Source organism: Giraffa tippelskirchi, chromosome 8 (genome assembly GCF_054371585.1).
Source record: "Giraffa tippelskirchi isolate mGirTip1 chromosome 8, T2T-mGirTip1v1.2.pri, whole genome shotgun sequence".
Classification (NCBI taxonomy): Eukaryota; Metazoa; Chordata; class Mammalia; order Artiodactyla; family Giraffidae; genus Giraffa; species Giraffa tippelskirchi.
In genome coordinates this window covers 53,603,795-53,622,731 of record NC_137282.1, presented here as the reverse complement: position 1 = coordinate 53,622,731, position 18,937 = coordinate 53,603,795, and the positions used below count along the sequence as shown (strand labels likewise).

The 18,937-nt window shown below is 40.8% G+C and overlaps 1 protein-coding gene across 3 annotated transcripts in view; it reads right to left on the bottom strand.

Annotated features, from left to right (window-relative positions):
• CTNND2 (catenin delta 2) overlaps positions 1-18,937 on the bottom strand; it is a 1,052,534-nt gene that overhangs the window by 453,576 nt on the left and 580,021 nt on the right. Inside the window, exon 6 of one of the 3 annotated variants that reach the window (XM_081517461.1) lies at positions 5,364-5,536. The exons of the other annotated variants lie outside the window; for them this stretch is intronic. Coding sequence (XP_081373587.1) covers positions 5,364-5,536 — 173 coding nt within the window. The remainder of the gene's footprint in view (positions 1-5,363; positions 5,537-18,937) is intronic. 3 annotated transcript variants of the gene reach the window in all.

Here is an 18,937-nt window from a genome sequence, read left to right as displayed (position 1 = left end):
TGCAAGTCATTAAAAGTCTCACTTTGCTGTACTTCGTGTCTCTGAGTCCATCCCTTGGTTTTGGGCTGGTGAACGTGTTTCTCACAACTACCTTGTGTTTGGACATGGGGGAAACCAACATTTTTAGAGAGACTCTGCTGTGCTGGAAGATTTATATTTGGCATTTCATATAATCTATAGGCAATTGGATGTGAGTGGAAGCAGGCGAAAGCTGGTAAAGACCCAACTTCTTAATCCTCTCACCACCCACAGCCTTTGCAGGATGAGTATAAAGAAGAAGGCTGGGGTTTGAGGAATGTGATAAATATTTGGTGAACCCTGGCCAGTCACTCAAGATGTGGAGATTAGTTTTTCATGGTTTCCACTCTTGTGACGAGGCAATCTGATAGGAGGAAACAGACTTACATGCACCGTTCAGTTCAGTCGCTCAGTCGTGTCCGACTCTTTGCAACCCCATGAACCGCAGCACGCCAGGCCTCCCTGTCCATCACCAACTCCCAGAGTCCACCCAAACCCATGTCCATTGAGTCGGTGATGCCATCCAACCATCTCATCCTCTGTCATCCCCTTCTCCTCCTGCACCGTACTACAGGAATATTAAATGTGAAATGACTGAATGAGGCTTTTGACTCATAAGTCAGGCATGCTGTGCCTCTGCGCAGGATTCTCTACCAGCTCCTCACTTCACTCAAGTGAAAGAGAAGATGATAATCAAATCAGTTTTCCATCTACTTTCCCACTCTGGCCACCTGGGCCTCACTGCTGGTCCAGTCAACATGCCAGGTTGACATCCAATGACCACTGCCTTTGCTGTCCCCCAGACAGAGGCATAGCTTCTGACTCTTCTCCTCTATTGTCTTTGCCCCAGAGTCATGCCATCTGCTCCACGAGGCCCCATGTGCCACACCCATCCTGAACTACAGAGCCTGCTTATCCTCATCTGTATCCATTCCCTCCTCACTGAATTCATCATCTGCCAACAAACTATGCAATTCATTTATTCACTGTATTGATTTTCTGAACTGTCATCACTGCTGCTAGAATAGAAGTGCCTTGAGGACAGGGACCGTATCTGTTCTCTTCTCCATGGTAAGCAAATATACAGCTCATGCACACAGTAAGCACACATAACATCTTGAAGGGATCAAAGAATAGCCCAGATACATCATATATATATATATATATATATATATATATATATATATAAATGCAACTGAAAAACCAGCTCTATTTTGATTGGAGCACCTACCAGGAGCTACATGAAGGCTAAGGTTGACTTGGAGGAAGAAGGGAGGGATGGAGGGATAGTCTACACACCTGGATGGGGAGGGGAGCTGGCAGGATAGCTAAGCGGAATGTGGTAGTGGGGCAAAGGATAACTGAATCAGCTCAAGTGACTTTCCAGAAAGGCCTTGGGATCTGATGGGAAGGGTCTTATACTCTCTCCTGCAGCCGAGTCCCAAGAATTCATCTTAGAGTCTGAGGAGAATAACCTTCAAAGACTTCAGTTTGGATCACGCCAGAGAACTAGAATCCTATGGTAATTTTGTGACTCACAGTTCTTTCAGTTTGACACTGTGGGCAAGGCAGGCCATGCACCAGGGCCTGGTGTGAAGCCTGGTGATGATCACCCAGCAAACATTTATCACGCTGAATAAACTAGGGTTGGTTAAAAGTTGACACTAGAATTTTTGTACATTTGTGATACTCCTTTGAAATTATACTCTGACATGATTTATGAGCCAGATAGAAAACCATTTGCTTTACTTTAGAATTACACGTTTTTTTAGGTTCCCTAAAATGAAATGTTTTTGTGTTACTTGGTTATTGACCTTATTAAACTGGTCTGGCATCTGTGAGCCATTACTTGAACTTTTGTAGCCCTTTTGGCACTTGATGATGACAGGATATTCTAAAATTTAATATAGCTTGGCAGAAGTGAGCTTGAACACTGTATAGAATATTGAAAAGAATGTGTCACAGGGCTCTGGGAAACCACTGGAAGACAGGGATTCTCAGGACAAGCTGAGCAAAGGAGATGTTATGGGGATGACATGTGACCTCCTTATTTCAAGGGTAGCATGCTAAATGCTGAGTAACAGTAATGGTGTACTTGTTCAGCATTTCTCTGACATGATTTTGAAATCACGCTAAAACGTGCCTTTCACACTGCAGCATGCTGAAGCTGAGAGTGAATCATGGTACCCAGATCCGACGCTCTGCTAAAATAAATAGGATTCAGCAATCCACCAGTAGCCTCCATCCTGTTAACCAAGTGGATTAGAACAACCCCCTTGTTTGAATATTCAGACTGCAACCACCCACCTGTCAGATAAACGAGTGCAGGCCAGTACCTATGACTCTAACTGAAGTTATCACCTTGAATATGCACATTGAAAGATGCCTTCAAAGGCACAGCTTTGATATCTTCACAACCAAGTTACAGTTTCTGATTAAACTTTAAAGCAGACTTTTAATGTGAGGCCCAATCTGTCCTTTGAGCTGCTACTGTTTTACTCCCATGGCAACTGGCAGATGATAGAATTAATTCCAACAAGTGAAACTCCAACGTGGAAGAAGATAAATCAGCATACTGCTGGTCTACATGTGTAGAGCTCTTACTAGGATCAAGCTGTAGATACATTTAATTGAAACAGTCAATATATAAAAGGAAACCTATAAAACACTCCCGCGAAATGATTAGGCTTCAATTCAGTCAAGATTCTGTTCCCATTCTTACTGCTGCTACCTTAAAATGGTGCCTGATAACTCCTCTAAATGCATTGAGTTTGAGTTTCTGCATATTTAAGATGTAAATGATAATTTAAATTTAAAATGTAAATGTGGTGGGGATTAAATAAGAGGATGTATGTAAAACAGATTACTTCCGGGTCTCAGTAAATGGTAACTATTGATTTTATAAGTAAGAAAGCTTTGATTTAACAGTCCTCACAGAGCTATGTATGAACTGAGTGTATAAGATGCTCACAAATTAAGCTGATAATGAGCTGATTTTTCTCTTGATATTGATTGTTCCATTTTGCATGATGCTCAGCTATGGGAAATGTGATTTTTTTTTCATTTGACTTACTGTTTTCAACTCAAATTACAGGGGGCTTAAATATTTATGAGAGGAAGCCAAGCATGAGTATTAAATGAGTTTAAGATAAAAATAAAAGAAAGGTAGAACTTTATTGCTTTACTAGCTACATGTCTTATAAGTTCTAGGAAACTGGCAAAAGCTGAATTCAGAGCTTTCATAAGATAATCTGAATATAAATTATCACTTATTTATGAATATTTCTGGTCCATTAGACCTAGAAGTGTGGACAGACAAAAGGGTTAAAAAAGGTCTGTAATCATTTATTTACTCCCGAAGAATTCAAAATGACATATATGACATATATCCCACCACGATCAGTGTATCATGTGAGAGTTCAGTATAGATGGAAAGATTAAAAGAGAGTTCCTTTCAAGAATGAGATGCTTTTTAGATGGAAAAAAAAAAAAATCTGTACCTAGAGAAAAAAATCCTATAGCTTCCAATTCTTCTTTTAATAAAATAAGAGACTAAAAAGATCTAATAACATTTTCTATGCTAATAGCATCACTCAATACTTCAAACATTATATAATGTTTTTACATAAGCAAATAAGGACTATTTTGCATATATGATAAATGAAAGTATATAAAATATTTTTTTCTAATTAATTAAAAAATACTTTTTAGACATTTCCTCTTGTGTCTTATCACATTTCTGTACGGGAGATAGAACAGACCAGTGTTTTCAAGAGCAGTGATCCAGGAGCTGGGAACTAGCACAGTTCCAGGGTTAGTCTGTGTGTGTGGACCTGGATGCAATGAATTCAAGGCCTTTCCCTTCTCCAGCATCACACACCACCAGATCTCCATCCAAAGGGAGCACCCTTTGAACTGGGGTCACACTCTGGACCCCCACGGGGCAACAGGCCCCTCTCAGTGGAATGCTTTATTTACCATTCCACTTTATCCACATAACCTTGACATCACAAGAAGATAAAAGCTACATTGCCACTGATAGGCAGGTTTGGCCTGAAAAAGACAATCATAGATAATAGATAGCTGGGACAATCATTCAACTTTAATAATTGAAATGCATTGAGACTTTTCAGCTTATGCTTCATTTATGTTCATATGACCTCAAAAAAGTATCTCAGGATGCCTGCATGATGCCATTCTAACTTGCCTTGCCCCCTCTCTGCCAGCAGACATTTTTTGGGGGCCATGTGGATGGTGATAAAAAGTGAAAATAGCCCTGCCCTCAAGTGGCTTTCAGTTTTGTTGGGAAGACACATGGATGCATAATAACAATGAATTGGTGACAGAGATGGGTTTGGTTGTTGCAGGAGCTTGGAGTAGGTAGTGTGCCTGGGCAAGGGTTTCTGGCAGAGGAACTGCCCAATAAATGCATAAAGAATGAAATTAAACTTGTCAGTTTAAGGGGAGCTTTTGGGGTTGTGGGTTCTTCATTCCAGGAACAATGCACAGAGATTAAGAGGGTCTCGTGTCCCTTTATACTAAAAAAATAATTATAAAGTAGCTTAAAACAAGATAGCCCTCCAGTATATTAATTCTGGTGGGTTGACTGAATATATAGCTTGCACCCCAAAATTATCAAAACTAAAGTATTAGGTAGTACACACACACACACATGTATATATCACAGCATTTACAACAAATATTTTTTTAAATTGGGGCTGGTAGCCACTTCTTTTTACCAAGAGTTGATTTTAACTGTGGCTAATAAGTGTGTTCATTAAAACCACAAGAGCAAGTATGCATCTTAAGGAAACAACTGAGGGCACATTTCAAAATCAAACTTGACAAAGTGTAACTATTCCAACTCAACCACAATTATTTTCAGAACGGTTCTGTATATGTATATGTGATGATGCATTTACACTATGTTCCTTTATGTGATTAACCCCAAAGAATAATTTCACGCTTTTTTTTTTCTTTTAAGGAGAGAGAATGTGTTTCAGGTACCCTCATAAACTCATCATGCATTTCATATTTATAATCAACACAGATATAGGAACTAGACACACATTTGCATATTCACGTAGGCAAGTATATATAAAGCAGAAAGAGCATGAGCAATTGACAGACATATCCCACAAAAAAGATGCTTGTAATTCGAGTTATTCTACAATTGTATTATTCATTTCCTTCACTCACAGCACTGAGAACATCTCTCCAAAGTTGCAGGGCACTGGTAAAAAAGGCAGGAGGGGATACCATAGCCATTTGACAGCCCTGCTTCCTGCTTGACCCCTTGGAGCCCAAGGACCAACACGGCAGAGCATCCCATCCCCAGCACGTACCTGGCTGAAACTCTGGCCCGCACCTCGGGCTTGTGTGCTGCGGGCGGGGAGCTGCGACGGGGCTGTCTCACCCAGAGCCAGGGTCTGGTTGCTATGGTAGCTGGCTGGATACTGGAAGGACCCTTCAGGTTTGGAATTGAGCTGAAGTGCACTCTGGGACAGCAGGCTGGGCCCTGCATTGAAAGTCATTTAGAGCAGTAAGTGACAGCCTCAGTGAAGCAGAAATGACATGTATTATTTATTGAGAGTAGCCTAGAATTATCACACGCGCATGATTCTAGCCATCTATGCTTTGAATTCTGAGAACTAAAATGACCGTATAATTCGACTCTAGTTCTTAAATGAGATTTTTTCTTTTTTGTGTGGCAAAAGTTCTCCAAAGGGTAGATTTTTTTTCTTCAAATGATCTCATCCTGACCTACACAGAGACATTTCTTACAAGACAAATTAGTTAATCAAGGACTTATTTTTGGATCAGACAATGTTGGAAACATTTGAAATAATTTAAAAGTCTTCCTTTTGGTACATGTTAATTGCGTTAATATATCTCCTATTGTATTAATAGGATGCTGGAACACTCAAAACCTTCCAATCAGTAACAAGTTCTGTTGTATAAATAGTGATGTAATACTCAAAGCTTGAAGGGTAGACAGTGTGTAAAATATTAATCACTCTCATACAATGTAGAATTTAACCTGATCTCACATGATCTCTGAGGGCTAGTTATCTTTGCCATCACAGCAATGCACAGCAGAAGAACAAAGAGAAGATACAGTGTTTAAACTGGTGCTGCTAAGCTGGCTGACAGTACAAGAGATGGAGAAAGGAGTTCCTTGCCTCATTATTTAATTATACTTTGTATGAGAAAATGTGGTTTATTTTCTTTCTTTTTAGATGGGATCTTTGCAACAGTTTGCCCATTTCCTTTGTAAGCAGATTTTCTTTAATTAAATTTCATACTCACTTTGAGGATGAAAAGAAGTATAGAAGAGTGTAAGTGCATTACTATTTTCTAGTGTGTGTGTTTGAGAGGGGCCTGGGGTAAGTAGAGTGAGGTGGGTGATGGGGAGGGACTTGGCAACTCAAGTTCTCTCATGTTATCTCAACCATAGTACAAAGTCACTCCTTTTTTGAAGGAGGGTAATTGTATATATGGGTTTCCCTGGTGGCTCAGATGGTAAAGAATCTGCTTGCAATGATGGAGACCCAGGTTCAATCCATAATTCCATCCTTAATCTTCCTCTTTGGCTGTTTTAGACGATAGTATCATTTCTAAGGAGTGTAAGCAAATTTCAAGTTCCTTCTTTCTTTTAAAAATAGAACATGGCTTTTTTTTCAAATGAGACTGAAGATTTGACATGATATAGGCCAATTTTTTTTTTGGGGGGGATTCTTCTCTTAATAAGGATCAGTTCACATAACCTCCACATTTAAGACCTCCCCCTTCCCTCTAATTCCCTGATGGAACTTCTAAACAATGCAAAATACTTTTTCATTATCGGAAATTAAGATGATTAGCTAGTACAGGTAAGTACTTGGCATTTTGGAATCTATACAGTTTCTGGAAAAAAAGTCAAGCAAGGAAATAAAACCATTTTCATTCAGTCCCAATTTCATCATGAAGGGCATAGCAAAAGTACAATTGCAATCCCTTTCCTTGTAATTTCAAAAATAGAGTCCCAAGAAATTTGTCTATACCAGATGGTGAAGTTTGCAATAGCTTGCAAAAAGTCATTTAGTCCATACTGATGGTATTATTGGGCTAATCGCCAGGACTACGATGCACCTATGGGGAGCACATTCAGAGCTTCATTCTGGATGCCAAGAACATATTTTCCCCACTGCTGCTGTGGAAACTGTCAGGCATGAAGGCAGAGTCAAGGGCTGGTCTCTGATGCCCGGGTAATGGGCAGGCTGAGACATGGCAGAGCCTCTGAAAGGGAAGAGGGATCAGCGATGGGGCAGAGATAGGTGGGAACTGACTGCAAAACTAGAAGGGTGGGCTGGGTGCTAGGCAGACAGCGATGAATTGTAGCCAAGGGCTTTCCCCTTGGTCCCTACCCTTCTGAAGGCCACTGCTCAACAGAGAGGACTGAGCTATGGCGGAAGAGCACAGGCGCTTTATGGTGAGTGGTCAGCATTGTACCTAACAATGGGCAGCTTCCCACTGAGACTTCTTTGGCTATTTCTTTCAGGACAGTCCACCCTGACACAAAGGCTTGAACTGGCCATGCACTCCCCCCATCCCCCCAGGACAATGCATCTCCACAGCAATGAAAGTCTGTGCACAAGAGTGCACAGACTTTTAGAAATGTCAATACAATTTAAAAAATTCTTTAATTTCATATAACTAATTTAACAGTCTATAAAGCCAAAACACTGTATGTCCTGGTTATTTGCCTTTTAAAGAGATGGTATGACTTTGCTCTGATGAACTTACTTGCATATGTAATTAGAAAGTCAAACAAACTTTTCAATTCTGAGTAGATTCATAAGATTATCTCTGGAAACCTACAAATGTTCCCCAGGCAGGATAGAAAGGTGGCAGCTGAAAGCCCCTTTTCGAAGCAATTTCAATTAAAAATATGATTTATGTGCTCCTGAAATACACATCATGAAATAATCAAATCTGCTCTTTTATAGAATCAGTGGTGCATCTGATCAATACTCCATGAAAACAAACCAAGATTCTCTGTTTCATTACTTTGTTCACACATCTCAAGCATGGAGCCTAGATGTAGTCTGACAAAGGTAATTGCAACAATGAGCAATATATCATGGTATTACAACCCTGACATTGCACCTGGCAAGGACAAAACAGGACGATAGCCAAAACATCGCATGCATTTTAGAATCATTTTCCCATTGATTACTAGGTTTCAAATGAATGGCGTTTATTCACTCCAATTTTAGAGAACACAGATATACAAGAATATGAAGAAGGTGAAAATTAGAATATAATTCTTAATTGCTTTATAATAAAAGTAAAATTTATGTGTAACTAACTCGATTAGCTTTATTAACATTACTGGGCATTGGGGTAGAAAATACAAAATTTTCAGAGATTTCAGAAGCATTTATAGTTTGGGGCTTTAAATTATGATTTTTTTTTTTCTCATGACCTTATGAGTTTTCATCAAGTTTTGCTTGGATTAGAGGTAAAATGAGGCTGCATCCCTGAGGATATGACGTGAATCCACTGGGAGATGGGGACAACGTAAGAGGATTTCTTGGGATGTTCAGGGGGGAGGAAGCAACTGGGTCTTAAAATTCCATCCAGGGAAATGGAATGTTGCTTTTAGTGCAATTAATTGCTCCAGAAGAATCTTGAACTATTAGCAACAGTTAGTCACCATGTCCTATTAGAGCATCAAAAGCAGACACCACCTGCCGGCAGGAGGGTTTCAGGACACAGACCTAAGAGTTGAGTTCTTTGTCCCCTGTCGCGGGACAGAGGTCTGTCCAAATTATGTCAGCCCTGGAGGCCAGAAAGCAGATAGGAAACTGTTTTCTGAGAAACTGATAAAAATCAAGGGTGTATGTGCCCTCGATCTGATCAAGACACACTAGTTCTACCTGGACAGTGGGGAGACATTCCAAGGAAAGTGAAGAGCTCAGGAACATGGGACCTGCCATTAAACCTAGGAGAGCATCCTGACTGTCATACTAATGTCTCAGTGTTTTCAAATATATGAATTAATTAAAGATCACGTTGTTGCTTAGGTGCTGACTCATGTCCCATTCTTTGCTACCCCAGGAGGAGCACGCCTGGCTCCTCTGTCCGTGGGATTCTCCAGGCAAGAATACTCGAGTGGGCTGCCATTTCCTTCTCCAGGGGATCTTGCCAACCCAGGGAATCTTGCCCACCCAGGGATCAAACCTGTGCCTCCTGCTTGGCAGGTGGATTCCTTACCACAGCGCCCAAACCACATAATAACCTGCTCTGAAAAAAAAAAAGCCCTCATATCTTTGTCACTATTCTGAGGAGTGTGAACAGGGGCGTGCAGAGGTCCGCCAGTGTCACACACTCGGTAAAATGAAGATGAGAAGCTGTTCTTGCCTTTGGTCTCTGAATCCGGGAGTTGTGGTTGGTTAACACCCAGGCAACTATTTAAGTCGTACACACACATCAACATTAATGGGTTGAAAAATTCTTCCCTAATAGAAGTCACTTTGTGGGAAAAACCTTCACACATCAGGGTGTGGTCCTGCTTCCCCAAAGAACCTCTCCTTAGAGATTCCAGGGGTTGGCCAGGGGAAGCCTGCTGTCCTCCAGGAGTGTGGCAGAAGTCGACCTCGGCAGACAGAAAGGCAGAAGTGTTCGTTTCTTGCATTAAAAATTCAGACTCGCCTACAGGTCGTATTGACATGCACTAAAATACGTGGTCAGTTTCTCCTTAAATTAACTAGATATTTTAGTTTTCCTGCTCATGCGCACTTGTTTTCTTTACCTGGATTTAAAATAAAACATTTATTTATTTGGCTGTGTCACGGCTTAATCGCATCACACGAGATCTATTGTTGCGGCATGTGGACTCTTCAGTCGTGGCTCCAGGGCTCGGGAGCTGTGGTGCGAGGGGTTACGCTGCTCCGAGGAACATGGGCTCTTGGTTCCCTGAGCAGGGATTGAACCTGTGGTCCCTGCATTGCAAGCTGGATTCCTAACCCCTGGACCACCAGCGAAGTCCCCTTTACATGAATTTAAAAAGACTTCATTTAGAATTGTTAATTCTTATCTGCTTCAGCTAAACATCAGTTTCAGAAAACAGTATGGCAAAACCAATACAATATTGTAAAGTTAAAAAATAGATAAATAAACTAATTAAAAAAAAAAAAGCAGTAAACCTTAATTAAACGGAAAAGGCCAGAGGTTTACAAAGTGGCATTCCCAAGTCATTATTTGGATTGCAATCATGCCAGCTGGGCCGGGTGTTGGAAAAAAAAAAAAATCCAGGACCAGAAAACAGTAGATCTGGTGGGCTCTAGTCCATTTCCTCATGTATGACGTCATAGATGATGAAGGCAAGGATAGCAAACCAGCTCCCCTTCCCTGAGTGTTTACTAAGTTCCAGGGACTGTCCTGAGCAGCTTATATCTATTAATCCCTGGAATCCTATCAAGATCTCAACAAAAGTGCAGAAATCCCCATGTATGCTGACATTGCTGAGGGTCCCACTGTCTGAGAGCACACAGCAGTCATGACATGCCTGGTCCAAGCAACACAGTGTGGCTTCAGAGCGCCTATTCTTATCACACTTCATTATTCGTGCTCTAAAATTTTAATCTCTGCAAATCTGAGCACCTAATGAGATAATGGATGTGAAAGTGCTTGAAAAAATATAAACTGCTACACAAATGTCGGTTATTAGTCTTATTATCTAATTATCTAATTAATGAGCCACATGGCCTGAGAATAAAACCCTGACTGGAATCTGCCCTGAAAACCATATTCTAGTTCTGTCCTTTTCATATATCAGTGTTTTCTTTCAACAACCTCTAAGCTTCCCTTTTACAAACAGGACACACAAGGCATAGATCCTTAAAATGGCTTGGAAATAAAAACCAAACCAAACCAAACCTAGGGTCAGAGACAAGAGATAAGGAAGAGAAGGTCTCGGTTAACCTGAAATTCCATTCTTTGTCAACCTCGAAACCCACTCTCAAGCTTGCTGTTTAAATGCCACCTCTTCCATGCAGCCTGCCCTGATGTCTGATTGCCCCAGAGAAATTAACCACACCCCCATCTCTGCTGCCTTAATACTCTGCATAGACTCTGAGGAATTTCAACAGAGAAATTTGTAGTCTTACACAGCAAGTGGTAAAGAACCTGTCTGACAATTCAGGAGACATAAGAGATGTGGGTTCGATCCCTGGGTTGGGAAGATCCCCTGGAAGAGGGTATGGCAAACCACTCCAGTATTCTCGCCTGGAGAGTCCCATGAACAGAGGAGCCTGGCGGGCTACAGTTCATGGGATTGCGAAGAGACACAACAGAAGAGACTTAGCATGCACACACACAGCAATAGGTTTTCTGGAAGGAGAGTGACAAAATAAAAACAAGGAGTCTGAACATTTATGTGAAAGCTGCTGGGCTCTGCATTCAGATACTTGGAGACACTAAATACCACGGATTTCCTGGAGTGGAGAAAAAGGAAACCAGAAGAAATGGAGGGAATCTCAACTGGGGTAATGGCCATGGTGGGAAGGAAGGGAAAATCGTGCATTTAAGAGACATTTTTTAAAGCTCACTGGTACTTGGGGAGTAGCAGACAGGAAGGGAAGGCCAGCCCAAATGATTGGACACTCTTTAGCTGGTCTCTCGAAGGATCTCACTGATACTGAAATGTGAGGAGGAGATGCCCATGGTGCAGAGTAAGTCTTTTCTAGAAAACTGAGCGGACAGGACAGCACTCTTACGATCAGGCACACACCTTCTGTTTCTACAAGGTTTAAGGTGATTTATTGGACGATGCTAATTATGGTCTGTTTCAGTTGAACATCTGTCCTAGAAAGCAATAAATATTCACTAAATGAGGTGAAAAAGCAAAAGCTCCCCTCATGTGCCATTTGAAGGAGGAGGAGACCTGTGTTGGGGAATTGATACTTTGGGGAAGGACAGGCTTCATTTTTTAAATTAGAGTTGTTGGAGATGGTGGGAGTTGACATAGTTAGACAGGCACTCTGGGCTTGATTCTCAAACTGGCTCTAACAGACTAAATTATCTTTTGAGATCTTAATTTCCAAGATCAAACTTTGGTGCTGGTTGGTGGTTTAGTTGCTCACTTGTGTCCGACTCTTGAGATCCCGTGGACTGTAAGCCACCAAGCTCCTCTGTCCCTGGGATTCTCCAGGCAAGAATCCTGGAATGGGTTGCCATTCCCTTCTCCAGAGGATCTTCCTGACCCAGGGATCGGACCCGCATCTCCTGCGTTACAGGCAGATTCTTTACCATTGAGGCATCAGGGAAACCCAGATCAAAGTTGGGTTACGTATAAATGAAATTTTAGAACAGAAATGCAATTATCTGAGTCATCAGTGGTGGAAGCTGAAGCCACAAGAATGAGACAAGGTCTCTAAGTGGTGACTAAGATATCAATTTAATTCCTAGGGATTATTCTACCATCAGAAGAAAAGAGTTATTAACAAGAAATGCACCAAAATAAACAGCTATGAGATCTCAGTGATGTCTCACACAGACGCTCAATGAATGCTTTGTTAGGCTGTTAATTCAGGCTAATCAGGAATAATAAACACACAAGTTGAGACTGACAAGTTTAGGACTGGATACATAACAAAGGCAGTTTTGTTAAGATTTCCACTTATCAGGAAGTTTAGAATCATTCTTTACTTACTCTTAGGTTTAACTGACTCTTTCAAGATGATATAAAATCTTATCTTTGCATAGACCATGAAAAATAAAACCAACAAGACCCACACACATAAATTATAACTGTCAGAGAATTTGACTCATTTCTACCCTCTTGTTATCCAATCTTTGTGGAAGGCTGAGAACAGTTTGAAGGTTAAGTATTATTTTAAATGAGAGTAAATTTTTAGACCAACAGCAAATAAAAAGAAGGGGGAAATCTTTTAAAAGGAAAATGGTGATTAAGAAGAAAGGAAATAGCGGAAATTATTATATACAGTAAGTCACCTACATTCGAACCTTCAAAGTGCAAACTTTCAAAGACACAAAACATGTGTTCGCAAGTCCAATTACCTAAGTTAGTTCACGTGTCTGGTGTACATTGTCAAAGGCAGGCATCCTCTAGAGTGATTGTGCTTTTATGTGCTTTACTGTACAGGGCTGTTCAGAGTACAGTAGTGAAGTATCTTTATTTCAAGCCCAGGATATCCGGAAGCAAGAGGGTAGAGAGAATTGAATCCAGCAGAGAACCTGTGCCTTCAGCATCAGGCATGAGTGACGTTGCAGCTGGCCCTCCGTCTCCTGTTGCCGACGATCCTTCAGCTCTACCATCTCCCACCTCCTCTCTATCCTCCAATCAGTTACTCTTCTTGCCTGTTCACTTGGTGCCAGCCCCTGTGTGCCAACTGTTGTACTGTACTACTGTACTTTTCAAGGTACTGTACTGTAAGATTAAAAATATTTTGTTTATTTTTTGTGTTTGTTTTTTTAATGTATTATTTGTGTGTAAAGGATTATAAACCTATTACAATACCTATTACTGTACTGTACCTATTACAGTACAGTAATAGATAGCCAACTGTGTTAGCTAGGTACCTAGGCTAACACTACTGGACTCATGAATGGGCTTTCAAAATGGAACTTGTATATGAGGGACTTGCTGTGTGTATATACACACAAACCAAGGGCTATTAAAAACTATTAAAAACTTAATAGTTATTAACTATTAAAAACTTCAAAATCAATGATAAAAATTGTCAATCATTTGTAAGATTATAGAATTCATTTAAATTAAGCTCAAAGTACTTTAGTCATATCTCAATTCAGTTTAGTTCAGTGGCTCAGCTGCGTCCGACTCTGCCACGCCATGGACTGCAGCACGCCAGGCTTCCCTGACCATCACCAACTCCCAGAGCTTGCTCAAACTCATTTCATTCGAGTCAGTGATGCCATCCAACCATCTCATCCTCTGCCATCCCCTTCTCTTGCTTTCGATCTTTCCCAGCATCAGGGTCTTTTCAAATGAGTCAGTTCTTCGCATCAGGTGGCCAAAGTATTGGAGCTTCAACTTCAACATCCATCCTTCCAATGAATATTCTAACTACATTAGAATATTCTAACTATATTCTAACTACAAGTTAACTCTACAAGTTAACACTAAAGGTACTGACTTTTGCTTAAATTGCACTATTAATCAGTTTCACTTACAGCAGCAGTTTCTTCTTTGTAGGATCTGGAAGAACTTGCCAATTTACAAACGTTGGAATAAGAGGTAGTTAATTCAGGAAGATCCCCTGGAGTAGGAAATGGCAACTCGTTCCAGTATTTTTGCCTGGAGAATTCCATGAACAGAGGAGCATGGCGGGTGTTCATGGGGTCACAAAGAGTTGAACACAACTGAGCACTGGATGATGATGAGTAGTGATAAACTGGTTGTCTTCTCCTGCCCTTCACTAGTAACTTGAAAAGGTATGTAGGAGTTTCACTGGAGCATTAGTCTAAAAACAGTAATTCAGTCCATCTACCATCCCTAAAATTAACTGAGGGCAAGCAGCTTGTTACGTAGCAAAGCTTAGGGATGATGTGACTGTTCTATGAGCAGGTGTGTGTGTGTGTGTGTGTGTGTGTGTGTGTGTGTGTTTCCACAGTGGACCATTTTAAAGTCTTTATTGAATTTGTTACAATATCACTTCTGTTTTATTTTTTTGTATGTTTGTTTTTTTGGCTGCAAGACAAATGGGATGTGAGTTCCCTGACAAGAGATCGAATCTGCACTCCCTGCATTGGAAGGTGAAGTCTTAACTGCTGGACCGCTGGAGTAGTCCCAGCAAACGTGTTCCTAAACTTGATTTCTAAGTCTCTTCCTTAAGAATATCTGTTTCCTCTGGTCAGCTGCTTTAGTGTATAATGCTTTACATGAAAATGAAAACTTGAAAGGTTCCAAGAACAGAGAAACATTCGTTTAGTTTTTAAACTGATTTAGATTCAACCAATGCTACTGCTCTTAACTAGGATGCTTTCTCAGGTTTGACTTGGTATATGAATAAATGAAAAAATGGATAAAGCTTTTACCCTAAATACAGTAACTCAGTTTCTTTACATCTGTACACAATGGAGGGAAATGAACAAAATGACATTTATTACCAAAAAAAACCCTTCAAATATTTAACTTCCCTTTAAAATGTACAGCTCAAGACTTTTACTGTGCATGGGATTTTACATGTTGTTATAGTCATAGAATGGTATTTTTATAGCTTACTGTAGTCCCCAACTACTTCCTTACAAAGTTTTGTCTTATTTACCATAAAAAAAACTAATGTAACACAAAAATGAGAAAAATCATTATATGTATTTCTTTATAAATTAACAGTCTAAAGATAATAGATTCATATTTCTCACTATCAGTCATTGTGAAAAGAAATAGAAAACTAATACAAATCACTAGAAGAAAACAAAATTCAAAAGCTAAATTCTGAAAACATTACAATGTATTAATGGGATTACACTAGCTTAAAGAACTAGTTTTTGATTTGACACAAATCACACACTTTTCCCTATATTTGCATGGTTTGCTCACACATTTATTCAGATTCCCAATCAAGTATCTTGACACAAAGAATGACTTCCTGGGCCTTGCATCATTCCCTCGACACTAGAGTGGTTTGGAGACTTCCCTGGAGGTCCTGTTAAGACTGTGTTTTCCACTGCAGGGGGCTCAGGTTCGATCCCTAGTCAGAGAACTAAGACTCATATGCCTCAAAGAGCTTATATTCACCATATGAGTGATGTAGAATACTATTTAGGACACCAAACTGGAAAGTATTTAAAAGAGAAGGCTGCATCACATACTTTCCATGAGCCATCAGAGCAATGATGCTATCACGCGCCATGTGACCTCCAGGAAGCTTCACTGAACACTCATTGTGTGTTATTCTCAGTCTGTTTTACTATATTTGTTTAACTTACTTTATTCAAGTATAATTGATTAACAAAGTCACATCAATTTCTGCTGCACAGCCAGGTGACTCAGTTATACACATATGTATATATGTATATACACGTTCTTTTTCATATAATTTTCCATTATGGTTTATCACAGTATACTGACCAACCTAGACAGCATAATAAAAAGCAGAGACATTACTGCCAACAAACGGCCTCTAGTCAAAGCTATGGTTTTTCCAGTAGTCATGTATGGATGTGAGAGTTGGACCATAACGAAGGCTGAGCGCCGAAGACTTGATGCTTTTGAACTGTGGTGTTGGAGAAGACTCTTGAGAGTCCCTTTGACTGCAAGGAGATCCAACCAGTCAGTCCTCAAGGAAATCAGTCCTGAATATTCATCGGAAAGACTGATGCTGAAGGTGAAACTCCGATACTTTGGCCACCTGATGCAAAGAATTGACTCATTTGAAAAGACCCTGATGCTGGGAAAGATCAAAGGCAGGAGGAGAAGGGGACAACAGAGGATGAGATGGTTGGATGGCATCACTGACTCGAATGACATGAGTTTGAGCGAGCTCTGGGAGTTGGTGATGGGCAGGGAAGCCTGGTGTGCTGCAGTCCATGGGGTCGCAAAGAGTCAGACACGACTGAGCGACTGAACTGAGCTATGGTTCTCTGTGTGCTACACAGTGGGACCATGTTGTTTATCCATCCTATATACAATAGTTTGCATCTGCTAATCCCAAACTCCCAATCCATCCCTCCCCCACCCCCTCCCCCTTGGCAATCACAAGTCTGTTCTCTGTGTGACTCTCATTCTCACTCTGATTGTGTAAGAATGAGTAAGGAAAGGCAGATGGTATTGTGGAATTATTGTGAAAACAGGTACCTCTGCAGCCCCTGAAAAGTTCTTGAGGACCCCCAGGAATCCCAAGTACACTCTGGGAAACTCTGCCCTATTCTACCCCAACTGGCTTTGTCACTGCTGGGAGCAATTATCTATCTGAACTTATAGTATTTAGAGTGCTCAGTTTCTGCCTTTTCTGTCCATTACATAAATGCCAAGGGCAGAGACTCTTTGTGCTGTTGTTAATAAGTGCTTAAATGCTGCATGCTAAATTGTTTCAGTCGTGTCCGACTCTGTGCAACCCTATGGACTGTATCCCTCCAGCCTCCTCTGTCTGTGGGTTCTCCAGGCAAGAATACTGGAGTGGGGAGCCATTTCCTTCTCCAGGGGTCAAACCTGCATCTCTTAGGTCTACTACATTGGCCAGTAGGCTCTTTACCGCTGGTGCTACCTGGGCTTGAAATGCTTAACACAGACATTTTAAAAAAGTATGTAACACCTATCTGTGCCTATAGTGATACAGTCAAAGCCTAGTATATTAAGATTTGATGTCATCAGTTGCTGTTGAAGTGACTTATTGTTTGGTCAGTGGCAATTACTTCTGGAGAAATTCTGTAAGACGTCTTCATAAGACGTTACCAGGGGACTCCACCCTCCACTGTGCCCCAAGGAAAAGTCTGCTTATTTTGACTTTCTCATGGGAGCTTTCTGCCTCTCTCCTTTTCTTCACTTCTACCAGCTTTCATCTGACCCTCATATTTGCATGTGGGGCGCCTAGGGTGCCTTGACAATTTCAGAACTCAATTATGTTTTCATTAAAAATCTCTGCCAGGCTCTAAACTCTATGCTTGATTCCAGGAGACCCTGAGAACACAGATGAGAATGATGTTTTTAATAATAAATTTGCATTTTTTCCCTCCTGCTTAGGGAATGGATAAGGAGCAGGTGGTATTTTAGGTGTTTGCCCATCCCTTCATTTCCTAGGTCTGCCTCTGAGCTGGTGACCTCTTTGCAGAAGTGATAACATGCTTCTCAGATGTCTATGTGATAGAAAGAAATATAATACTGAAGTGGGTTGCCATGCCCTCCTCCAGGGGAATCTTCCCAACCCAGGGATCGAACCCAGGTCTCCTGCATTGCAGACGGATTCTTTACTGACTGAGCCACCAGAGAAGCCCGGAAAGAAATATAAGAGAAAAAAATTGAACATTCACTGAAAAAGAGTTAAATAAAGGTCAAATCTGGAAGAAAAGATAATGACAGCTTTCTGGAGGATATGACTATACCCTGTGTGCTACCTGGGTGTTTTCCCTCACTTTTGTTCATACCGTCCCCTGCCAACTTCCCATGGGCTCTGTAACACCAAAGGTAGTGGGGGAGGTGGGTGTGATTGAACCTGGAAAGGAAACAAAAGGATGCATGAAGCATCAGACAACTTCAGGCTTCAATGCTGACCAGCTTCTGGAGCGGAGACTGGCTTGTTTGTATTTCAAAAACTTTGGACCGAAGGGTATATGATGAAGTAATACAAGGAAAGAACAACCAAGGATGTACTCAATTAACTGGAATAAATACATGCCCAGGAAGGGACTTGGGGTCTCTGGGCCCAGGTGACAGTCCTCAACCACTTGTGGAGTGAGGGGAACAGTAGGGCTAGAATCTAGATCTTGTGGCTCCAAGTGCAGGATGGATTACCTTGGACCCCTACCTACCCTGAGTCTCTGCACCCCATCAGGTCTAACTGAGGATCTGGTTTCTACCCTATCAGATTATCAACAGTAAGTCATATTATGTGTATATTTATCATCTTGATTACACTAATCACCATAAAAGTGTCATCCTCCCAAACCACTTCTGAATCCTTTGTTACCGTGCTTGCCAGGAATTGTGAAAATATTCACCTCCCAAGGTTGTCTCTTACCTTTATTATTATTCCATAAGAATGTAAAGGGTTATATTTTATAGCATTTTTAATAACCCAATCTCTCAATGGTTTTTCCACCTCATGGAATTAAGCATATTGGCAGTAATTAAATGAAGATGACAGACTGTAAATCAAGAGGAAGTAATATATTCCTTTCTATCAAACTATATATGATCATTCGATTTAGATTTCACCTGCTCAGAATGGTAACC